The sequence below is a fragment of the Scyliorhinus canicula genome, chromosome 9 (genome assembly GCF_902713615.1).
Source record: "Scyliorhinus canicula chromosome 9, sScyCan1.1, whole genome shotgun sequence".
Taxonomy (NCBI): Eukaryota; Metazoa; Chordata; class Chondrichthyes; order Carcharhiniformes; family Scyliorhinidae; genus Scyliorhinus; species Scyliorhinus canicula.
Genome location: NC_052154.1, coordinates 123,879,778 through 123,900,478, shown reverse-complemented (window position 1 = coordinate 123,900,478; position 20,701 = coordinate 123,879,778). Strand labels below are relative to the sequence as shown.

The 20,701-nt window shown below is 47.2% G+C and overlaps 1 protein-coding gene across 1 annotated transcript in view; it reads left to right on the top strand.

Moving 5' to 3' along the window:
• Positions 1 to 17,397, top strand: part of th (tyrosine hydroxylase) — a 74,361-nt gene extending 56,964 nt beyond the window's left edge. The window contains exons 9-13 of the mRNA XM_038807500.1: positions 8,407 to 8,476; positions 10,185 to 10,241; positions 12,073 to 12,168; positions 13,270 to 13,403; positions 15,279 to 17,397. Coding sequence (XP_038663428.1) covers positions 8,407 to 8,476; positions 10,185 to 10,241; positions 12,073 to 12,168; positions 13,270 to 13,403; positions 15,279 to 15,438 — 517 coding nt within the window. The 3' untranslated portion in view covers positions 15,439 to 17,397. The remainder of the gene's footprint in view (positions 1 to 8,406; positions 8,477 to 10,184; positions 10,242 to 12,072; positions 12,169 to 13,269; positions 13,404 to 15,278) is intronic.
• The last annotated feature ends 3,304 nt before the right edge of the window (positions 17,398 to 20,701 follow it).

Genomic DNA, 20,701 nt, shown 5'->3' with positions numbered 1-20,701 from the left:
TGGAGGGGACAGGAAGAGGGAAGTCTAAGGTGCTGTGGTGTTCCGGCACCACCCTGCGGGAGTCACCATCACGCGCCCAATCACATCCTCCTCCCTCGGGATGACCGATGGCCCCCGGGATACTCCATGGGACGGGGATGCAAGCGGAGCTATTGAGGCACTCCCACCACCTTGCGCTGCTAGTCCTGGAGGCCATGGAGCACAGGGAGAAGGCCATCTCCGTCTGGGACTGCGCCACATCACACTGTGACTGTGCCACCACCTTCTGGATCTGTGCCACATCAGCCAGTGACTGCGCCACTTCCCTCTGTATTTGCGCCATGTCAGCCAGCACCTGGGCAATGCTGCCAACATTCTCAGCCATGGCTCGCTGTGACTGAGCCATGCTCAGGAGCGCCGCTGCCAGTGAGAGGGCAGCCCTGTCCTTGGCCTTGACCAGCGTCTGCACAGAGTGTCCCAGGCCTTTGACATGCTGATCCATAGCCAAAACCTTCGCCCCCCCAAAGCCTCCACCGTGGATGCCACCCAAGTGGTGTTGGCCTGGGTGGCACGCATGGTCAGCACCACCTCCTGCTCCTGCACACGGTTGGACTCCTCCAACTGGATGCTCGCCGACAACCCCTCATGTAGTCTCTGTCCCTGCAACTACATTTCCATTCTAGACTGTCCATTCCAGAAGCCTGAAACTCTTCTGAATGGTAGCTAGTCCCGGGGGTCGGCCCACTCTCTGACCGTCCACCCCCTCGAGAGTTCCTACCATCACCTGATGTAGCAGAGCAGCTGTCAGTACGCACCGGAGTATGTCCCAGGAACCTCTTCACTAAAGTGCCCAACCAGGTTGAGTGCCTCTGGGATGGTGGACAGCTGTGACAGGAAATCAGTGTCATCCCTGGACTGGGGGTCTGGGGTGTCTTGCATCACAGGCATATTGCTCCCGTTCATGTTGGTATCCTCGTCGCTGGTCGAAGAGTTGACCTCAGGTTGTGGCACTGGCTGTGGTTGGGGACTGGGGAGCCCAGATGGACCCACCCCATCAACAGCAGGTCCTGCAAGACACAAGAGAAGACACATGATTAGTCCACGGGCCGGGGGAGTGGGTGTAGTGGGGGTGAGGAAGGTGTGAGGGTGAGGTGGTGTGGAGGTGGGGGTGGTGTGTGGATGGGGGTGAGGGTGGTGTGGGTGTGAGGGTGGTAGTGGGGTGGTGTTGGGGAGGTGTCCAGGGATGGCAGATGGCGACAGCTGTCAGCCTCTTTCCAGGGCCAGTGTACAGGATGGCCTGCCTCTCCTCCACTACTTCCAGGAGGGTCTCCATCTCACCACCCGTGAAGTGTGGGGCCAAGCGTCTTGCTGCCATCTTCTTAATAATAATAATAATTGCTTATTGTCACAAGTAGGCTTCAATGAAGTTACTGTGAAAAGCCCCTAGTCGTCACATTCCGGCGCCTGTTCGGGGAGGCGGGTATGGGAATTTAACCCGCACTGCTGCCTTGTTCTGTATTACAACCTAGCTGTTTAGCCCACTTTGCTAAACCAGACCCTTGGCTGGGGTGGTGTGTGTGGGGAGTGAAGTGTGTATATACGGCTGCAGCTTGTTACCCTCCTGAGTGTCTTTTGCGAATCCAGCGAATCCCGCACCATTTCCCATTGGAATCATTTGTGTTTCACGTGGCGCAAGTTCTGGCCCCTTGACAGTTGCTGAGTCGTTCCAGGTGCAGCACCAGTTTTGCTGTCGTGGAAGTTCACGAACCCCGTCCTGGGGGGGGGGGGGGGGGGGGGGGGGCATGGGGGGATCTGTCCCCTTGGCCCCAACGGTGGCCTGGCCCACGATCGGGACCTACTGATACTGCGGCGGGGCTGTTTCCGCGGGGGCCTTCTTTCCTCTGCACCGGGCCCCTGTAGGGCTCCGCAATATTGCCCGGGGTTCGGCGCGGAGAAGAGATCCCCGCGCATGCATGGAAATATGTCGGCCGGTCTGCACATGCGCGGAAATACGCCGGCCAGTCCGCACATGCGCAAGATCACGCCGGCCATTCCGCGCAAGCTTGGACTCGCGCCGGTCCTTCGCCGCCAGCTGGAGCGGCGGCAACTGCTCCAGCGTCAACCTAGCCCCCAAAAATTTGCAGTTTTCTTCACTTTCTGGGGCTGTTGATGCAGGAATGGTTGGCGCCGACTTTCCCGGGCGTGGGGTCTTAGTCCCCAGAAGGGAGAATCCCACCGTTGATGTTTGATAGACTGAACTGGCCATTGTGATGAAGAGGATCTCAAAGGGAATGTAATGTACCCCACATATAGAGCTACCATGTCTTAAAACACTCCCAACTCAGGCTAACATAAGGAACTGAGAGATGATGAATGTCACGAAAGATCTGCATGAAGTTATCTCATAGGTGATAAAAGGCCATTGACAGTTTCCTCATTCCCCTGGTTGAGTACGAATTGAATGGAATTTTCAGACTTTAATATCCCAAAGTTATAAAATGTGGGAAGATCTGGCAGGCAGGTGACCATGGCAGTTAGTATTTGGCATTTGGGATATCACACTCTGCCCAAAATACCAAACGGGCATTGTCATTGGAAGGATACTTACTGCCAGTGATTCTCCTAAAAAGGATTGATCTTTAGAGGCTGGTTCAATTCTAGATGCAGGAACTGCAGAGTTGTTGGAACCAACTTGCACAGATCGACATGATTCAGCAGAAAAATTCAAAGTCCGCTTTTGGGCATGATTTACAGGGTGTATCTCACAGCTGCAGTGCAGCGATAATACCCCTATGTACCAGCACTTTGCCGTTTTTTGGGGCCTGGGGAGTTTCTCCCTGTCGAGGCTACACTGAGACACTTTGCCTGCGCTCACCAGCAAGACTGGGTCCTCGCAGATCAGAGCATCATTTTGAACGGCTGTCCCGATCTCTACACCCCCCCCCCCCCCCCCCCCCGGCTCCCTCATCTTTCAGGCCCCAACACTTTCAGAACCCCTTCCCCCTTCACCCCCCAACCTTTTTCTGTCACCACAAGCCCCTTGAGGCTCCGACCCCGGCAATGCAAACCTGGCACCTGGGCACTGCCAGCCTGGCTCCCTGGCAGTGTCTGGGTGGCATTGCCAAGGTGCTCGGGGAGTGCACCCTACCCTGCCCCACCACCCGGGGAGCTCTAATGGCCTGGAGGCCCCCGGGGTGCCTTCATGCCTGCTTCACATTTGTGGAAACCAGTGCTAAATGGCACCCGGCTGAAGTCTCGCAGGCGCAGCCATTCACTCCCAGGTGCTGGTGTCATCTGGATCACGCCCTCGCTGAGCGCAGGTCACCAGTCCGCTCGCAAGTAACCCGACTCGCTATGCCTGGCGAAATCTGGTTCACATGTTCGCTGAACATGATCCAGATCACAGCGGGCGTCATGAGTCGGGTGACTCCCGATCAGCCCGGCGCCAGGCATAGAGTCCAGTTTGGGTCTCTAGCAGGATTAATTGTGCAATAGGGTGGCTGAACCGTGCCCCTGATGTCTGAGGAAATCTGTGGCAGTTATAATGCTACCTGAAAGCAGAATAACGTGAGAACAGTTGACTGAAGCTTTGTAGTGTGTCTCATACTGTTCCCGGCTGAAGAGAAGTTGGAGTTTGGAAATGGCTGTCTGAGAATGACACACGAATGAACAAAGCTGACTTGAGTGAGATGAAGATCAGCATCAGCTTGGAACCTTTAGCATAAGGAAATTGGAGGAATGGGAGAATTGTGTTATTTACCCCATTGGACTTTTTTTGTCAGCACTGATGGGGACACATCACTAAGCTGGGAAAAGCAATAGAAATGAACACAGTCCAATTCAGACAATCTAAACATTCCATGTGGTTTTACGTTTTTTTACTTTGTCATGGTTTTCCCTTTGAAGGTCAAAGAGTGGAAGAGCACATTGTTCAACCAAGGCAGAACTGACACTATTAACATTATTGTGATCTGAAACAGGCACTTGATAGACTCATACGTGTCCATTACTAATGAGTGAGTTTGATACTTAGCACTGTTTAAGTCCTTTGACAGGGTTTAATGCAGACATTCAGTCATTTCGAATGATCGTCATTTCCATGACTTCTTGAACTTTCTTCATGATTTTGTTCCATCTGTTTTCTTCATCTTCAGTTGTAAAAACAACAGATTGGTCTGATGAAGAATCATTGTACTTAACTTGATAACCAGGCCCAGAAGCTGAGAAAATTCGGACAATACCATGTAGTGAAGGAAGCAATAGTGGAACTAAGAAAAATGAACTGATGACTCCTGTCATCTTTTATACAGCATTGGAATTGGCAGTCATGTATCAACAATGGGGATTATACTTTGTACATTAAAAATGTGACTCTCCAGAATCAATATGGTGAGAGACCAACTCTTGCTGCCTGGAGAAGAAAAATCAGTTCAAGATGACAGAATTTTTCTTACATGCGGGAGAGGTTTCCCTAAAATCTTGAACATACCCATCCTGGTTCCAAGCTGGTATCCACCTTCACCACACTGAGCACTATTTTAACAGTTGGGTTATGTGTCTGCCAGCCCTTTCTTACCTGCCGTCGGTCCTTCTCCCTCAGGTGTGTCTCTTGCAGGAAGATTCTGTCAGCTTTCAAACTTCTTGTTGGGTGAAGATTCTGGATCTTTTCACTGGGCCATTTAGTCCCGTGACATTCCAGCTGATAACCCTGGTGGGGGAGTTTTGTTCTACCCCTTCCTGCGGGATCAACCATACTTACCCAGTGGACGTGTCCCTGCACTCCAGGGTTTGCCTTTGTTAGGGGTCCATCCAAAATGGCCATGGTCACCGTTCTCACCATGAGATTGAGCCCCTGCACTCCGGGGTTTCCCTTTGTCCAAGGGGCACCCAACATGGTTGCAACTTGTGTGTATGCCACGCGGGTCCGCCCCTGCACTCCGGCGTTTCCCTTTGTTTAGGGACCCTCCAAAGTGGCTGCTTGCGGGCCATGTTGTTCCCTGAACCTGCACCTTACCACCCAAAGTGAATCTGAAAGCCAACCCTTTCTTGCCTTTGTGCCCTTTGTGTTCCTTCCCCCCTACTGCCCCCCCCCCCATGTCACCTCTTCCCCATCTCCCCCTTAGTGTTCTCCCTCTCTGAGCCTGTTCCCCCCCCCCCCCCACCTTCCCCAGGCCAGATACTCCCTCGCTGCTGGGAGGTGCGCTGCAGCCCCCCTTTGCACTTTTACTTCCTGTGCTAGCTATCCTTGCTAGTGTGGTGGCCCCCTTCCAGGGGCTGATCTTACCTCTGTCTTATGCCCGTTGTCTGTCCGCTCCCTCTGCCTATGCCTCACCTGTGTTAAGCTGCCCTCACCTTTCCATGTGACCCGATCTTTCTGATCAAAACGAGGCAGCACAGTCCAGTGCTAACATATCCTGTGTTCATTAGATTTTTTTCTCCCTATCTTTCCTCCTCTGCTTCGCATTCATCGCTGCCTCGGCTGCCCCTTGTCCAGGCTGTTTGACCGAACAAACTCGTCCGCCTCCACCTGGGTGTAAAAAGTAATGTTCCTTATTCTGAAATGAAATGAAAAATGCTTATTGTCACGAGTAGGCTTCAATGAAGTTACTGTGAAAAGCCCCTAGTCGCCACATTCCGGCACCTGTCCGGGGAGGCTGACACGGGAATCGAACCGTGCTGCTGGCCTGCTTGGTCTGCTTTAAAAGCCAGTGATTTAGCTGAGTGAGTTAAACCAGCCCCTATTCTGCCACATGACCCAGAGCCTGGATGGGAACAGCATGCCGAATCTTCAGTGTTCTTGTACAGGGTCGATTTCGCCTGATTGAATTTGGCCCTGCGTTTTGCCAAGTCTGCCTCAATGTCCTGGTAGACCCAATTCTGTGTCCTTCCCAGGTACTCACCTTGGTCTGTCTTGCCCACCGCAGGATTCTCTCACGATCCTCGTATCAATGTAGTTTCATGATGATCACCCTTGGTTGTTCCCCGCCTTGGGTTTTGGCCGGAACAACCTGTGTGCTCTGTCGATCTCCGGGAGGGTTGGGAAGCTGTCTCTCCAGTCTAGGTTGCCCAACATTTGGGCGATGTAGCCGTCAAGTCCCTGCCCTCGATTCCCTCTGGCAGGCGCACAATTCGAATATTTTGCCGTTGCGACTTATTCTCTTGGTTCACGACTTTCCCCTTCAAGCTCCCCTGGGTCGCCACCACCTTTTGACTTCCACCTCCAGGGTGACGAACCTGTCACTCTGGTCTGTCGACGCCTTCCACAGCTTCTGGATCATTTTTTCCAGAGTCTTCACCATCTTCCCCAATCCATCGATTGCTGTTTGCATGGAGACCATTGCCTCTGTAATTGCCATCATGACCGCCAGCTGGGTCTCCTTATAAGGCATTCCTTCCATCCATCTCCAGGTGGTGGGGCATGTTATATTACTCTTTGGTAATATATCGTTACTCTGCTTCTTAATCCAGAATGGTCTGATGGTGTGATTCTGAAGAAACCACCAATCTTTAACTTAAGGCAAAACTGATTTATTGAATAATGATTGATTAATTTTGAGTTTGCACGCTCCACAGAACTATTACTAGTAATCAAGTAATCTATATTAAAGTAATAACTAATTTAAACTGCACGTGCTAAACTATGCTATGATCGATCTCTCTACCACTCTACTGTCTAGTCACTCCTGATAGGAAGAGACCCAAGATCCTTTGCGTTCTCATATTTATAGTGGGATCCAGTGTTGCCCTCTAGTGGTTGTGTTACACTGAGCTGTAATGATTAACCCTTTACTTGTCTATATATTTACATATCATACAGGAGGGGCTGATGCTCGGGTTGTCAGTCTCCCTTTCTCTTTGGTGGCCGTGCGCCCTCACCTCGTGGGTCTGCCGGCTCGTCCGCCTATTGCTAGGGTCCATTTCCTTAGCTCCTGCCATCCCTTCAGCCTCTCAAGCTCCTGTGTGCTGGCATGCTGGCTTTATTCCTTCCCTTTCTCGATTAAGGGTGTGTTTCTGTTGAATTTCCAGGTAAAATTCGCCTTAAAATGCCTATTTGGTTATGTTGTAGAGGAGAGCCACCTGATGTGCGTCTGCTCAGCACATCACGATCACGGGAAGCAACAGTTGGGTTATAACATATGGATGGGACTTGTATGTTGTTAATTGAACACGAGATGACACAATCTGATGAGACTGAACACATTGAAGCAATCACACTTTGCACTTGTATTACTTCTGATTTTCTTTCTAAAGGGGGTTTGGAAGTATTTGCTGTATGATATTACCACATTTATGCAAGTGTTTTTTCTGAACATAACTGAAGTTATTTATAATATGTATTAATAGGAAAAAAAATGGGAGAGAGATTAAAGGAATTTCAGTTCTCCAACATCCCTCCACTCCACTTTCAAGGACACATTACTGAAGGTGCCAGTCACCCTCCAGTAACTCATCCAACTGCCTATCATTCACATGCAAGCCTTGATATTGTGGCAGTAGTCTATTTTACTGCAGTGGGCATCAGAGTCAGCCTTTGTCATTACTTGATACTACAGGGGTGCTTCCAACCGAGACTTCCATGAAACATGTTAATGAGTTTCATGAGGCCAATTGTAGCACTTCAGTTGCACTCTGTTGGTGCAAAAACATCAGAGCAGAGCTCTCAGCAAACCAACCCACCATCACTGCACCTACCCCTCCCCAAAAATGGCTCCCATACCACCACCTTCCTCGCCACCCTACTGGCTGGAGTCATTACCCCAAATTTCAGAACTGGGTTATTGGCATTGCCAGGGCTGGTGCATCATGTCTGCAAGGATATCTGTGCAATGCCAGCCAGCAATGACAACCTTCAGTTGAAATGCCACCAAGCAGAGGGAAGGTAGTGACGCATGAACAAAACTTTTTTCTTTATCCCTTCTGCTTCGAGCGGAATGAGTAGGTCCTCTGCAGAAGATTATCTCTGTGATTTATAGCACACTTCCCAATAAAGCCTGAGAGCTCCTAATGCCTTAGGTTGGATGCATTCCAGTTCCAGCTGAGATTTCTTGGGTAGCAAGAAACTCTCTCAGTCACCCCTCCAGACTTCCTGAAGGAAGGCAACAGATTCACCCCGAGGTCCCTACTGAAAAAGAGTTGATGCTAAGAGGGCAGAATCCTGGGTTCGACTCCAAACGCCTGGCTGCCCCAGGTGGAAATCAGACATTGTGTCTGTTTTGCTTTCTAGCCTCAAGTGAAGAATGTGCACTTGGGCAAGGGAGTGAGGGTCTTGTGATGACAGCAGTATTGTCTGTCCCATAAGCTCTGAGCCTGCAAGAGGAAGAGAAATATAAAAACAGCATCTGAAAAGTTGTTCATTGTAGAACTTATTGATTAAGATGGAGGAATAATTACAAAATCGGGTGACATTGATCTTCTTACTCTTCATAGGGATTGCTGCCATGAGCTGCTGGGACATGTGCCCATGCTGGCTGACAAGACATTTGCTCAATTTTCTCAGGTAGTTCTATCTTCCTTTGTTGTGAATATTTATCATGTACATGAACAAACAATGGAGCTTTACTTAGATCAGAGAAGGGAGGTTTAGCAGAGGTGTTCAGAAGAAGGAAGGATTTTGAGAGGTTAAAAAAGAAGAAAGAGTTGTCACTGACAGAGGGTCTGAAACTAGAGAACAAAGATTTAAAGTAATTTGCCAAGATAAGGAGAATATGTTTTTACACGGTGAATTATTATGACCTGAAATGCACTGTCTGTAAGGAAATTGGAAGCAGATAATGTACAACAGGGAATTGGATAATTATTTGAAGGGAAAATATTTACAGGGCAATGGGGAATGAGCAGGGGATTGGGACTAATTGTATGGTGATCTGTGTGATTTTGATCATATCTTGAATTATGGAGCAGCTGTATTTGTCATAACTTTTCCATTACCACGGGATATCTACCCTGAAAATGAAATGGGGTAAATGCCATTACACTGATAGCCCCAGCACATTGCTGAATTTCTTAGAATTCTTAGAATTAGAATTCTTAGAATTCTTAGAATTAGAATTCTTAGAATTCTTAGAAGCTGTTTACTGATCTAAGGAAGCAAGTCAGATTTTAACCTGTGTTATATCAAATGCATTCTATTCACTTCACATTGAAATATAATTTCAATTGTAGAGCAGGTATAACACTCAGAACGTACACAGAAACCCTTCTTTACAACTGGAGATTTACGGTTAATCAGCCCAACTGTTAAACACTGAACATCGCCGTATGGTGGAATGGGCAGTCAATTTCAATACTGGAGCTATTTGACCTCCAACCATCTCTTCTACGCGTTTCCTTGTCCCCTTGATCATTATCTTTGAACACTATGAGGAGCCTAAGGAATTCCTCGTCGCATAGAGACTGTTAATCATCTGATGCCCTTGCTTCTCCCTTCCCCATAACCCTTCAGAGACAGGGATGATGAAGCTACAGTTTGAGGAATGAACACAAGTTGAGTATCCATTGCAGAATGGACATTAAAACCAGAATGAATTTACAACATAGAGGTTGAAGCCAGACTGAAGTCAAGGATGAGAGGGTACTCATATTGAGGAGAACCTTGAGATGCAGAGACTATTGGAGCAGAGAAAGCTGATGTGAGATTCGATGAAAGATTTTTAAATCATGAAGAGTTTTAATAGGTCAAATAGAAAATGTTTTTCTCCCATTTGGGAGTCAGTGATGAATTTATTAGTTTAAAAGTGAGAGTAAAGACAGAGAAGGTTACTAAAGAATGGGGATGCTTCAGAAATGTTGAGCAAACAAGGGACTCTGAATTGTGTAAGGGAAAATGGGATAAATATATGAAGCAGAGGAAGATACAGGATTATAGGAAGATTGAAAGGCAATGGGGTTTGGGGTTTGCTGGAGAATTTGCAGGAATTTGACCCAGAAATGATAAAAGATTGGTAAATAGTGTCCACGTCAGGATGGTGACTTCCAAGGGAACTTGTTCGCATGCACCTGCTGCCTTCGTCCTTCTAAGTGGTGGAAATCACAGGTTTTGCACTGGGAAACAGGTGTCCAGGGTGTTCTTGAGCCTAAATGTAGGAGAAATTTGACTCCTGAATAATAAAGAAGGAAAATATCAGTGAATGATCAGTGTCTCTATTGCTGGTTAAGTAACTTTTCCCGTAATTAAAAAAAGCTTCTAATCCTTTCTGACACCTCAGAATATTGGTCTCGCCTCCCTTGGAGCAACTGAAGAGGAAATTGAAAAGCTTTCCACGGTGAGCTTCAGCATATTCACATCTGCATGCAATTCACGTTGATTGTTAACTTAATTTCTCAAATAAGCAACATAAAGCGGACACCATCAAAATGACCTCATTACATTACTATGTAAAGTTAAACCACATGGCACTGTGGGTAATGTATTGAGAGCGATAGAAAGCTGCTCAGCAGACAAGGAGCAGACAGTTGGAATAAATGGGTCTTTTTCCGATTGGCAGGCAGTGACTAGTGGGATACCGCCGAGATCTGTGCTAGGACCCCAACTGTTCACGTTATATATTAATGATTTGGATGAGGGAACTAAACATAATAGGCGGGATTCTCCCAAATTCACGTGATGGCCCGACGCCGGCATAAAAAACGGATTCGGGCTGACCGGATGTTGCGGAATTCTCCGGACATTCGGGGGCTAGGCTAGCGCTGGAGGGGTTGGCGCCGCGCCAGGCGCCGCCGAAAGGACTGCACAAGTTAGGGCGGAGCCCTACAGAGGCCAGCGCGGAAGGAAGGAGTGCCTCGACAGTACATGGCCGCCCGTAGATCGGTGGGCCCGATAGCGGGCCAGGCCACCGTGGGAGCCCCCTCTGGGGTCGGTTCCCCACCGAGGACCGCACCAGCCAACTTACCTGCCAGGTCCCGCCGTGTGGGACCATGTCCAATCCACACCGACAGGATTGGCCAGAAACCGACAACTGCTCGGCCCATCGGGACCCGGAGAATTGCCGGGGAGGCTGCCGCTAACAGCCCCCGACCGCGCCATGATCTCCACCCCCGCCTGAAAACCGTGCCAGAGAATACGGCAGCCGGCATCACAGCGGTGGGGCGGGATTCTCTGACCCCCCCCAGATGATACAAAGTTGGGTGGGAGGTTGAACTGTGAGGAGGATGCAGAGATGCTTCAGCAGGATTTGGACAGGCTGAGTGAGTGGGCGTATGCATGGCTTATGCAGTATAATGTGGCTAAATGTGAGGTTTTCCACTTTGGTAGTAAAAATAGGAATGAAGATTATTATTTGGTGTAAATTGAGAGAGGTGGATACTCAGCAAGACCTTGGTGTCCTCGTGCATCAGTTGCTGAAAATAAGCGCTCAGGTACAGCAGGCAGTAAAGAAGGCAAATGGTATGTTGGCCTTCATAGCAAGAGGCTTTCTTTATAGGAATAGGGATGTTTTACTACAATTGTATAGGGCATTGATGAGGCCACACCTGAAGTATTGTGTGCAGTTTTGGTGTCCTTATCTGAGGAAGGATGTTCTTTCTATGAAGGGAGTGCAGCAAAGGTTTACCAGGCTGATTCCTGGGATGGCGGGACAGTCATATGAGGAGAGACTAAATCGGTTAGGATTATATTCATTAGAGTTTAGAAGAGTGAGGGGTGATCTCATAGAAACTTATAAAATTCCAACAGGATTAGACCAGATAGATTCAGAAAGAATGTTCTCAATGGAGGGGGAGTCCAGAACTAGGGGTCATAGTTTGAGGATAAGGGGTAAACCTTTTTAACTGGGGTGAAGGGAAATGTGTTCACATAGAGAGTGGTGACCCTGTGTAATTCACTACCACAGGAAGTAGTTGAGGCCAAAACATTGTGTCATTTCAAGAAGGAATTAGATATAGCTCTTGGGGCTAAGGGGATCAAGGGATATGGGGGGAAGGCGGGATCAGGGTATTGAACTTGATGATCAGCCATGATCATAATGAATGGCAGAGCAGGCTTGAAGGGCCGAATGGCCTCCTCCTGCTTCTATTTTCCATGTATGTTTCTATGTACAACCTCACACTGCACTGAATAAAGCTGGGCAATTGTTCTTTCTAACCTGTCTGTTGCAGTTATATTGGTTTACTGTGGAGTTTGGACTGTGCAAGCAAAATGGTGAAATTAGAGCGTATGGAGCTGGCCTGCTGTCAGCCTACGGTGAGCTAATTGTGAGTGATGTGTCCATTTTTATAAATTTCAAAAATAACTTTCCCAGCATGATGTTTAATTTTTGTAAATTTAACTTCAAAGAGGTTTTTAAGAGTGATGTTTTTGTTTTCTGACTCTCTCGCAATGTTTCCTCTTGACTCAAATCAAAGATTTATCCTGAATTCCCATAGCTTTGAGTTTGACTTTTACAAGTTTACAGCACATTATAGGGGATTCCACCATGCACTAGGGTGCTACTAGCTTAAGGAGGTTGAAGAGATTGGTCAAGAAGGGCTGTCCCCTTCAGGATCGAATGTTGACTGTTAGCCAGGTTCTTATTGTGTTGGTGATCTTGATAATCTGGCTTGTTTGCAATCTCCTAACGTCACTAGAGCTCAGTAAGTCTTCCACAATGATTGTCAATACCTCACAAATTGCCATGGACCTCACACCACAATGGGAGAAGTATTGAAGATTTCTGGGGACTCTTGATTAAGTTTGCCTCACACTGACATCAAAATAATTTTGGAGCACTGCTCCTTCCTCAGGTGAATGACCTCTTCATCATCAAAATAATTGATTATCTCTTTTTGGAGAGAGCATTTTGTTCATGACTTCCCTTTTAATATAGTAGTCACTCAGAATATTTATTATTCTGTGTTGATCCTCAGTTTCACACTTACTTGCAAACATTAGGGCTTTTATCCGATTGCCCTCTTCATAGGGCAGTCCTCCTCCCCTGTTTTGCCCCACCATGTGCATCAAGTAAAGAAAGTTTTGGGCTTGTCTGATCTGCCAATATTCAAATAATTTGCTAATATGGGCTCAAACATAATAGTGTGACTGTGGCAAGATGCTCATGAATCTGTAAGCCAACTAACTGTGAGAAGTCAGTACCCAGAGCATGTTTTAAAATGCAGCAGTTTGGGTGATTTAGAGAGGAGGAACAAGGTATTGTTTTTTTGTACAACAAGCAATATTCCAAATGGCTTTGGAATTTTTTTGAAAATAAAATTCTGCATGTCCCTTAATGCATGGAAGTAGACATCAAGCTTGCATTACAGTTTAACCAAGAGCTAGGGTTGACTGATTTTCACCTGACACAAATGTTTTGTGCACAGCATGCTTTGTCTGGTGAACCCGAAGTACGTGAGTTTGACCCCGATGCTACTGCGATACAGCCCTATCAGGATCAGACATACCAACCGGTGTATTTTGTATCTGAAAGTTTTAGTGATGCTAAAGACAAAATGAGGTAAGTGACTTTGTCAAACTACAACAGTGCAATGCCTGTCCAGCGAGTTAAACCAAAACATGGGCGCTCATCACCCAGTTGATTTGCCAAAGTCACCTCTTCTACTCACTAACCTCAGTTGTGGATCAGATTGTGTTACTGGGTCAGTAATTCAGGGGCAGAGATTAATAATACAGAGAAAAGAAATTCAATTCTCACGATGATCATTTAAAAAATGTTGCAAATAAAAAACTGCTTCTGGTCAAAGTAGCCAAGGAACTGATGGATTTGCTTAAAAACCAACCATTTTACTGATATACTTTGAGGACGGAAAGCTGTCACCTTTCCCCCATCTGGCCTCACCGTGAGTTTAATAAGATACTAAATATCTGTGTTTCCACTCATGAATCTGTAACCAAACTAAACATGAGGAGTCAGTATCCAGAGCACCAACATAGTTGAGTCGGAACTGGTCTCTGAAGCAGCTGAACAAGCTAGTCAATTGTATCACACAATGCAAATAGGAGCAAGAGTAGTCCATTCGGCACATCAAGCCTGCTCCGATATTCAATGTGATCATGGCTGATCCTCTGTTGTGACACCAGATCTCCTGCTCACTCCCCATACCCCTTGATGTCTTCAGTGTCTAGAACTCTATTTCAAGCTGTTCAAAGATTCATGAATAAGACTTATCACCATCTCTTCAGAGTAATTAAGAATTGGCATTAAATTCCAGTGATACTGACCTCCTAAAATAAATAATATATTATTCCAAGCCAACTGGCAATCATCATTTGTTATTAGATGTGCTCTCCAATCTCTCCTGGAGCCATTTTATATCTGTGCCAGTCCTAGCACTGTTTTATATCTATACCAGTGATAAAGAGGTTATGTGACAACAGTAAGTAGATTTACCATCCATTTTTCTCTCTTCTGGGATTACACAAGGAGATGTCTGGGGTCAATTGGCCAAAACACTCTCGAGTTAGACAGGCTCCTGTTCCTCATCCCTATCCAGTGATTTCTGATTTTTTTTAAATGTGAGTATAGAGGGAATGGGTGGGGCCAAAGCTGGGCTCAGCCTTGATTTTCTTAGCATGGGTAATGGCTTCAGGAGAGGAGCATTAAAAGGAGACAATTAGAGGGAAAATTAGGAGGAAAAGTCAGTTCTTTATGCTTTGCACCCTAGGCTGGTGAATGAAATCAGCAAACAGTCAGCAGAAGAAATTATCGATTTTTCAATACTCCCTCAATATGAAATTAAAATCACTTATTGTCACAAGTAGACTTCAAATGAAGTTACTGTGAAAAGCCCCTAGTCGCCACATTCCAGCACCTGTTCAGGGAGGCTGGTACAGGAATTGAACCGTCCAGCTGGCCTGCTTTGGTCTGCTTTCAAAGCCAGCGATTTAGTCCTGTGCTAAACCAGCCCCTATATGCAACATTTGCCAGGTGAATTGGTGAACATCAAAATTAAAAGAAAGAACTAACTTTCTTTTTATATAAAATAGCACTTGTATAACAGTCTCAGGACATTATCAAATACCAATAAAGTACTCTCAAAGTACTCACTTCAGTAATATACTATTATAGAAGATAGTAATTTTCTGCAATGGGAAGGTGACTAAACAAAGGAGAACGACACTTTCTGTTAAATTTGTTACTTCATCAATAATCTTATATTTGTCAAAAGCAACTTGCTCCTTAATTTTAGCTTAAAATTTTCAGAGTTCAAACTTTGTGAATTTTATGCTCATTGATAGATCATTTTGGAAAGCAAAAGGTTGTGTTATTAAAAGATTCTCAATACACTGAATCCAGCATTTCATCATTTGAATCAAATAGTTGTTTGATGATGATCATTTCTGACAGAACGTTTGGCTTTTTTACTTGTAGAAAGTATGCAGCAAGTATTAAGAGGCCATTTTCAGTGAAATATGATCCATTTTCCAAGACCATTGAAGTACTGGATAATCCTCAGAAAATCAAAAAGCTGCTGGACAATCTGAAGGATGAGTTGAAGATGCTGACTGATGCACTGGATGTGTTCTCCTAACCTCTGGCTCTGCGCATGTCACATAATACAGATGTATTCTGTCTATATTACTGCTGCATTGATAGCTTCATCATTCATTAGTCAGACTTGCTTTCATTTTGATGTAGCATTGTGTCTGCAGGCACTATTGTAAAGTTCAAGCAATTAGAGGGTCTGCTTCATTGCTTCTGCTAATCAGATTTCCTTTCGTTTGCCTCCTGAATAGTGGAATATGAGAAAATGGTCTTTGCCACAACACAAAGTGAGCTCATAGAGTGTTGGCAGCCTGTTTAACATGAGCCAAGAAAATGGGGAGCGGTGTTAAATTGTCAATCAATTTCCTATTAGCCTGTTTTGCAACAGGTTCCAAATTATATAAGTAAACAGGCCTGTTTGAATGAATGGGATCTACCCGCTGTGCTGTCTCACCAATCCCCTTACCCACAATGGTCTTGTGTAGTTTTGAAAGGGTTCCCCTGCTCATACACCCCACCCCTCAAAAGAGCGCGACCGTCCCAAAATGAAACAAAGTCTCCGCGTGAGCGTGTTTAGTCGTTTGTTTCCCTGCACTCGCAGATGTGGCAAGGTCCCAAAAAGAATCTCCCACATCCCCCCCACAGTCCGAAAGCAACATGTGAAGATTCCCCCAGTACCCCCCAACCCCCACACCGGGCAACCCCAACCCAAACGATGGGCACAAAAAATGGCAGCTTGGGACCTTGGTAGTGCCCAGGTGGCACCCAGGTAGCACTGCCAGGCTGCCAGTCTGATACCAGCAGTGCCAGGGCACCACCCTGCCCAAAGGGTATGCAGCTGAGGGCCTCCCTTAGGGACCCCCGCAAATGCGGTTCCATCTGGTCTCTGTGAGACCAGTACCAAACGATGCTCACCCGATGTCCCCGAGGAGCAGGGATTGAATCCCAAAGCCTCAGGTACCTCGGGAACCTGCACATTAGAGTAAGGCTTACTAAAATACAGATTTGCTAAAAAGTGATCCCGCCCATTGTGGGCGGGATTCCCCTTGCAACATCTCGCGAGATTGCATTGAATCGAGCGGGGCGTTGCGAGCCAGGTAGATCCTGGGAGCGGGGTCTCCCGATTTTCACTGGCCATGCTGCGCAATGTGGCTGGGGATCGCGGATATATTTTCTCCCAAAATGATTACTTTTAAATTATCCACATTAAATTGTGTCTGCCTATTTCTGTCCACATCCTTCCGACGTTTTATGCTATCTACACATTATTTTCTATTTTGCCAAGTTCCTATTAACCAAAGACTTCAGAATTATATCCCCTTTTGTTTAAGTCCATGTGATATTTAGGTGTAACAGGAAAAGCAATGATCCTAATATTGATCCCTGGGAGCCTGACTGCACATTTATCTCCAGTCAGAAAATTGTCCTTTCACCATCACTTAACAGACATGAGATTGGAAGCTAATGTTGTACCCATTGCCTCTGTCCCTTTAGTGCCATGTGTTTCTATTTTGTGAAGGTGTCTGTTATCTGGTACTTGGACAAATGCCTTTTGATAGTTCATATGTACAAAACCTACTGCACCGCATTCACCAACTGTCTGATACTTTAAAGAATTCAATTAGGTTACTTAGATATGATTTACGTTTAACAAATCTGTACTGCCTGTCCCTTATTAACATATACTTCTCTATATGAGAATTAATTTTGCCCTGTAAACGACTTTGGTGTCTCTGTTGATGATGTCGCAACTTTTTGCTTGAAACGCTCTTCGTAATGGACAAGCTTGATGCCTGGGGAAATCGAACTGCTTGTGTTAGCCAATTGTTCCCCAGCCCACCCTCATTTAGTGTGTGCATTCTCACCATGAAGCTGATGGTGTTGTGTTGATTTTTGTTGTTCCCTCCGCATAATATGTGGCAAGGTCAAGTTCTTCAGCATTTGGAATAAAATGTTGTCTCTGCTCTCTTCATGGAATAAACAGTGTAATGGTTGGGAAGCAAAACCTCTGTAATTTTATATTGAACTGCCTCTCCAAAGACTTGAAGTGAACATGTGAGAAAACATTTGCAAACCAACATCCAAAACAACGGAGGTTTGTCATTAGAATAAACAGAAAATGATTGAAAGGCTACACAAGCAAGTTAGAATCCAAAAGAGGAAGATGGGTTGACTCTTTCTACATCATAGCTGGCAGTCAGCGTACTGAAGCTCCTTTTTACAGCACAAATGTCTGCAAGTTTAAAAAAATGAAAGGGAATGGAGAACAGAGAGAGGATAAAAAGCAGCAAGTCATTAGCAGCTAGATAGTTAATAATTAGCTAATATTCCTGGATCCACTGGGAATTGCAAAGTTAATCTCCCAAGATTTATTGTGAGCAAGTCAACAGACAATCGGCCTTGTGGGATCCATCGGCTTCCCAGCCGATAAAGTACAGCCCAGCTGGGTGCAATGCAGCACTGGAACAGCACCCTGGGGTGCTATTGGAGACCCCTGGGTGTCCAGGGTCAGTGCAAGGTGGTCCTTTAGCCCTCCCCCTAGCACACGGGCAACTTAGGCACTGCCAAGGAGCCTGGATGGCATTACCAAGCTGGCAGGAGCACTGCCCGGATGGCAGTGCAAGGGTGCCAGAGTGCACTGCCAAGGGCCAGGAGCGACATGGGCAATGCCCATGAAAGGAGAGTGGAGGAGGGTTTTGAAGAGTGGGCGTGTGCAGGGCAGGTATGGAAAGGCCTCTGGGAGGTTGGGGTGACGGGTGGGGGTGCTGGAAGGGGAGTGGCTTGTGAGTGGACATGGGGGTCCTGAAGAGGGGGACCCCGTAGCGGGGTATCCTCACTTGGGGGTGTGTGGGGTAGTGTCCATGTGTGGGATGTCCCATTGCCCATGTGTGGGGGGCCCCCAAACTTAATTCGAGATCGGGACAACCTTTCAAAATGACGGCCCGAATATTGCGTTCTACTCCCCAGTGTGAACTTGCGGCAGGTGGGGTGGAAGTATCCGGCCTTAAGTGTGGGCTAAACTGGTGAGAAACTCCCCAGGGCCCAAACAAGTAACCATTGAATAGTGGCAGAGCCGGCAGGAAACTTCGAGATTTTGGGGGAGCATCCATAGTTTGTGGTTTAGGCCATTACATGTCACATCAGTGGTTTGCACATTTGGGACTTCTGACATGATAGCCTCATGTTCTGCTGTCAACTCTTCCATTAACTCCCATGCACACAGAACGTATGAAAAGCTGTGGTCATAGAGCTGCCAAGGGGTAGTGAGTTCAGGTAAAGGTTAGGAACTTTGCACAAAAGGTCTGGAAGGGGTTCCCTAGATTGCCGGGATACACCCTGCTGGAGCGACTGCTGCTTCCGGATGTGGAAGGGGAGGGAAGAATTGGGGATATATATAAGTGGCTGGGGGAGCAGGGAGGCGAGTGGGTGGTGAAGATCAAGGAGAAATGGGAAGCGGAGTTGGGAATGGAGATCAATTGGGGAGTGAGGCACTGCAAAGGGTAAATGGGACCTCTTGTGCAAGGATGAGCCTGATACAGTTTAAGGTGATGCATAGTGTTATGATATGCAGACATGCAGGTAATGATATACAGACAGGCACAGACAGGTAGCTAATGAACACAGAGAACAGGACATGACCAATGAGCAGGCAGGACACTCAGGGGTGGTATCTCACTATAAAAGGCACGAGGCACTCACACTCCGCCTCTTTCCAGACAGACATCTAGAGAGTACATCAGGGTTGACCAGCAGCATCACACCCAGCACGTGGCTTAGAGCAGACTGGTTTAGTTAGGCTGAGTTACTACAGTTAGATTAGCAGGAGAGTCGAACTCATTTAAGAACTGTGTTAATAGTTCAATAAACAAGTCGAACTCATTACAGAGTCTGGACCTTCCTTTGTCAAAGCATACATCAAGGAAGCAGCTGATGCTACACGAAGAAGCATAACACAACACACAGGGTGCATATGACTCGGGCGAGAATGAGTGGGTTCTTTCAGCGGGTAGCAGATGAGTGTGAGAGGGGTGGGCGGGGGCCAGCAAATCATGCGCACATGTTTTGGGGTTGTGAAAAATTTACAAGATTCTGGACGGGAGTCTTGGCCAGGAAGGTGGAGGAGGGACCTTTTGGTGGCAATATTTGGGGTTTCAGAGAAGCTGGAGCTCATGGAGAGGAGGAAGCCTGATGTCTTGGCCTTCGCCTCTCTGATTGCACAGCGACAAATTTTGCTGGAGTGGCGGTCGGCATCGCCACCGGGGGTAGCAGCATGGTTGGGTGACCTGTATGACTTCCTGCAGTTAGAGAAGATAAAGTATAAGTTAAGGGGCTCAACAGGGGAGTTTGAGAAAAGGTGGGGGATGTTTGTGACCGTGTTTGAGGAACTGTTCGTCGCTGGAGGGTGGGGGGATGGGTGATGGGGAGGTGGGGGGGGGGTGAAAAGGAGAAAAATCTGTACAAACTGTCTAGTTGATAGTTGGGAAGAATATTTCCCGGGGTATTTATTTGCAGTAACCTACTTTGATACAAGTTTGAATGAAATGCGTTTAAAAAAAATTAAAAGCTGTGGGCCGCAATTCTCCGCTCCCCACGCCGGGTGGGTGAATCGCGGGAGGGCTGGGCAACTCACGACATGCCCCCCTGACGCCCCCTGCGATTCTCCCACCCCCCGCTCGGAAGAATCGCCGCTCGCCGTTTTTCACAGCGATCAGCGATTCTCTGACCCGGATGGGCCGAGCGGCCTGCCGTTCGCGACCGGTTCACGACGTCGGCAGCCACACCTGGTCGCTGCCGTCGTGAACATGGCGCCAAAAGCTGGTTTGAAGCTTGTGGGGGGCGGAGAGGGGAGTGAGCACCACGGCCGTGCTCGGGAGGGGACTGGCCCGCGATCGGTGCCCACCGATCGTCGGGCCGGCGTCTCAAAGGGATGCACTCTTTCCCCTGAGTATGGTCACCAAGTTTGGATCACCAAAAACTAGACAGGTGAGGAAATAGAGTCACAAGAGGTGTTAAGCTAGAAATGGAAACTTAGGCCTGGATTTTTGTTCCCAAGTTTGGAGGCAGAGATGTAACACTTCCTGGCATCGCAAATCCAGCCTGGGAAAAAGATGCCCACAATCTGTAACCTCATGGCCCGGCATACCCCCCACTCTACCATTACCATCAAACCAGGGGATCAACCCTGGTTCAATGGAAAGTGAAAGAGGGCATGCCAGGAGCAATACCAGGCATACCTAAAAATGAAGTGTCAACCTGGTGAAGCTACAACACAGGACTACTTGTGTGCCAAACAGCATAATAGACAGAGC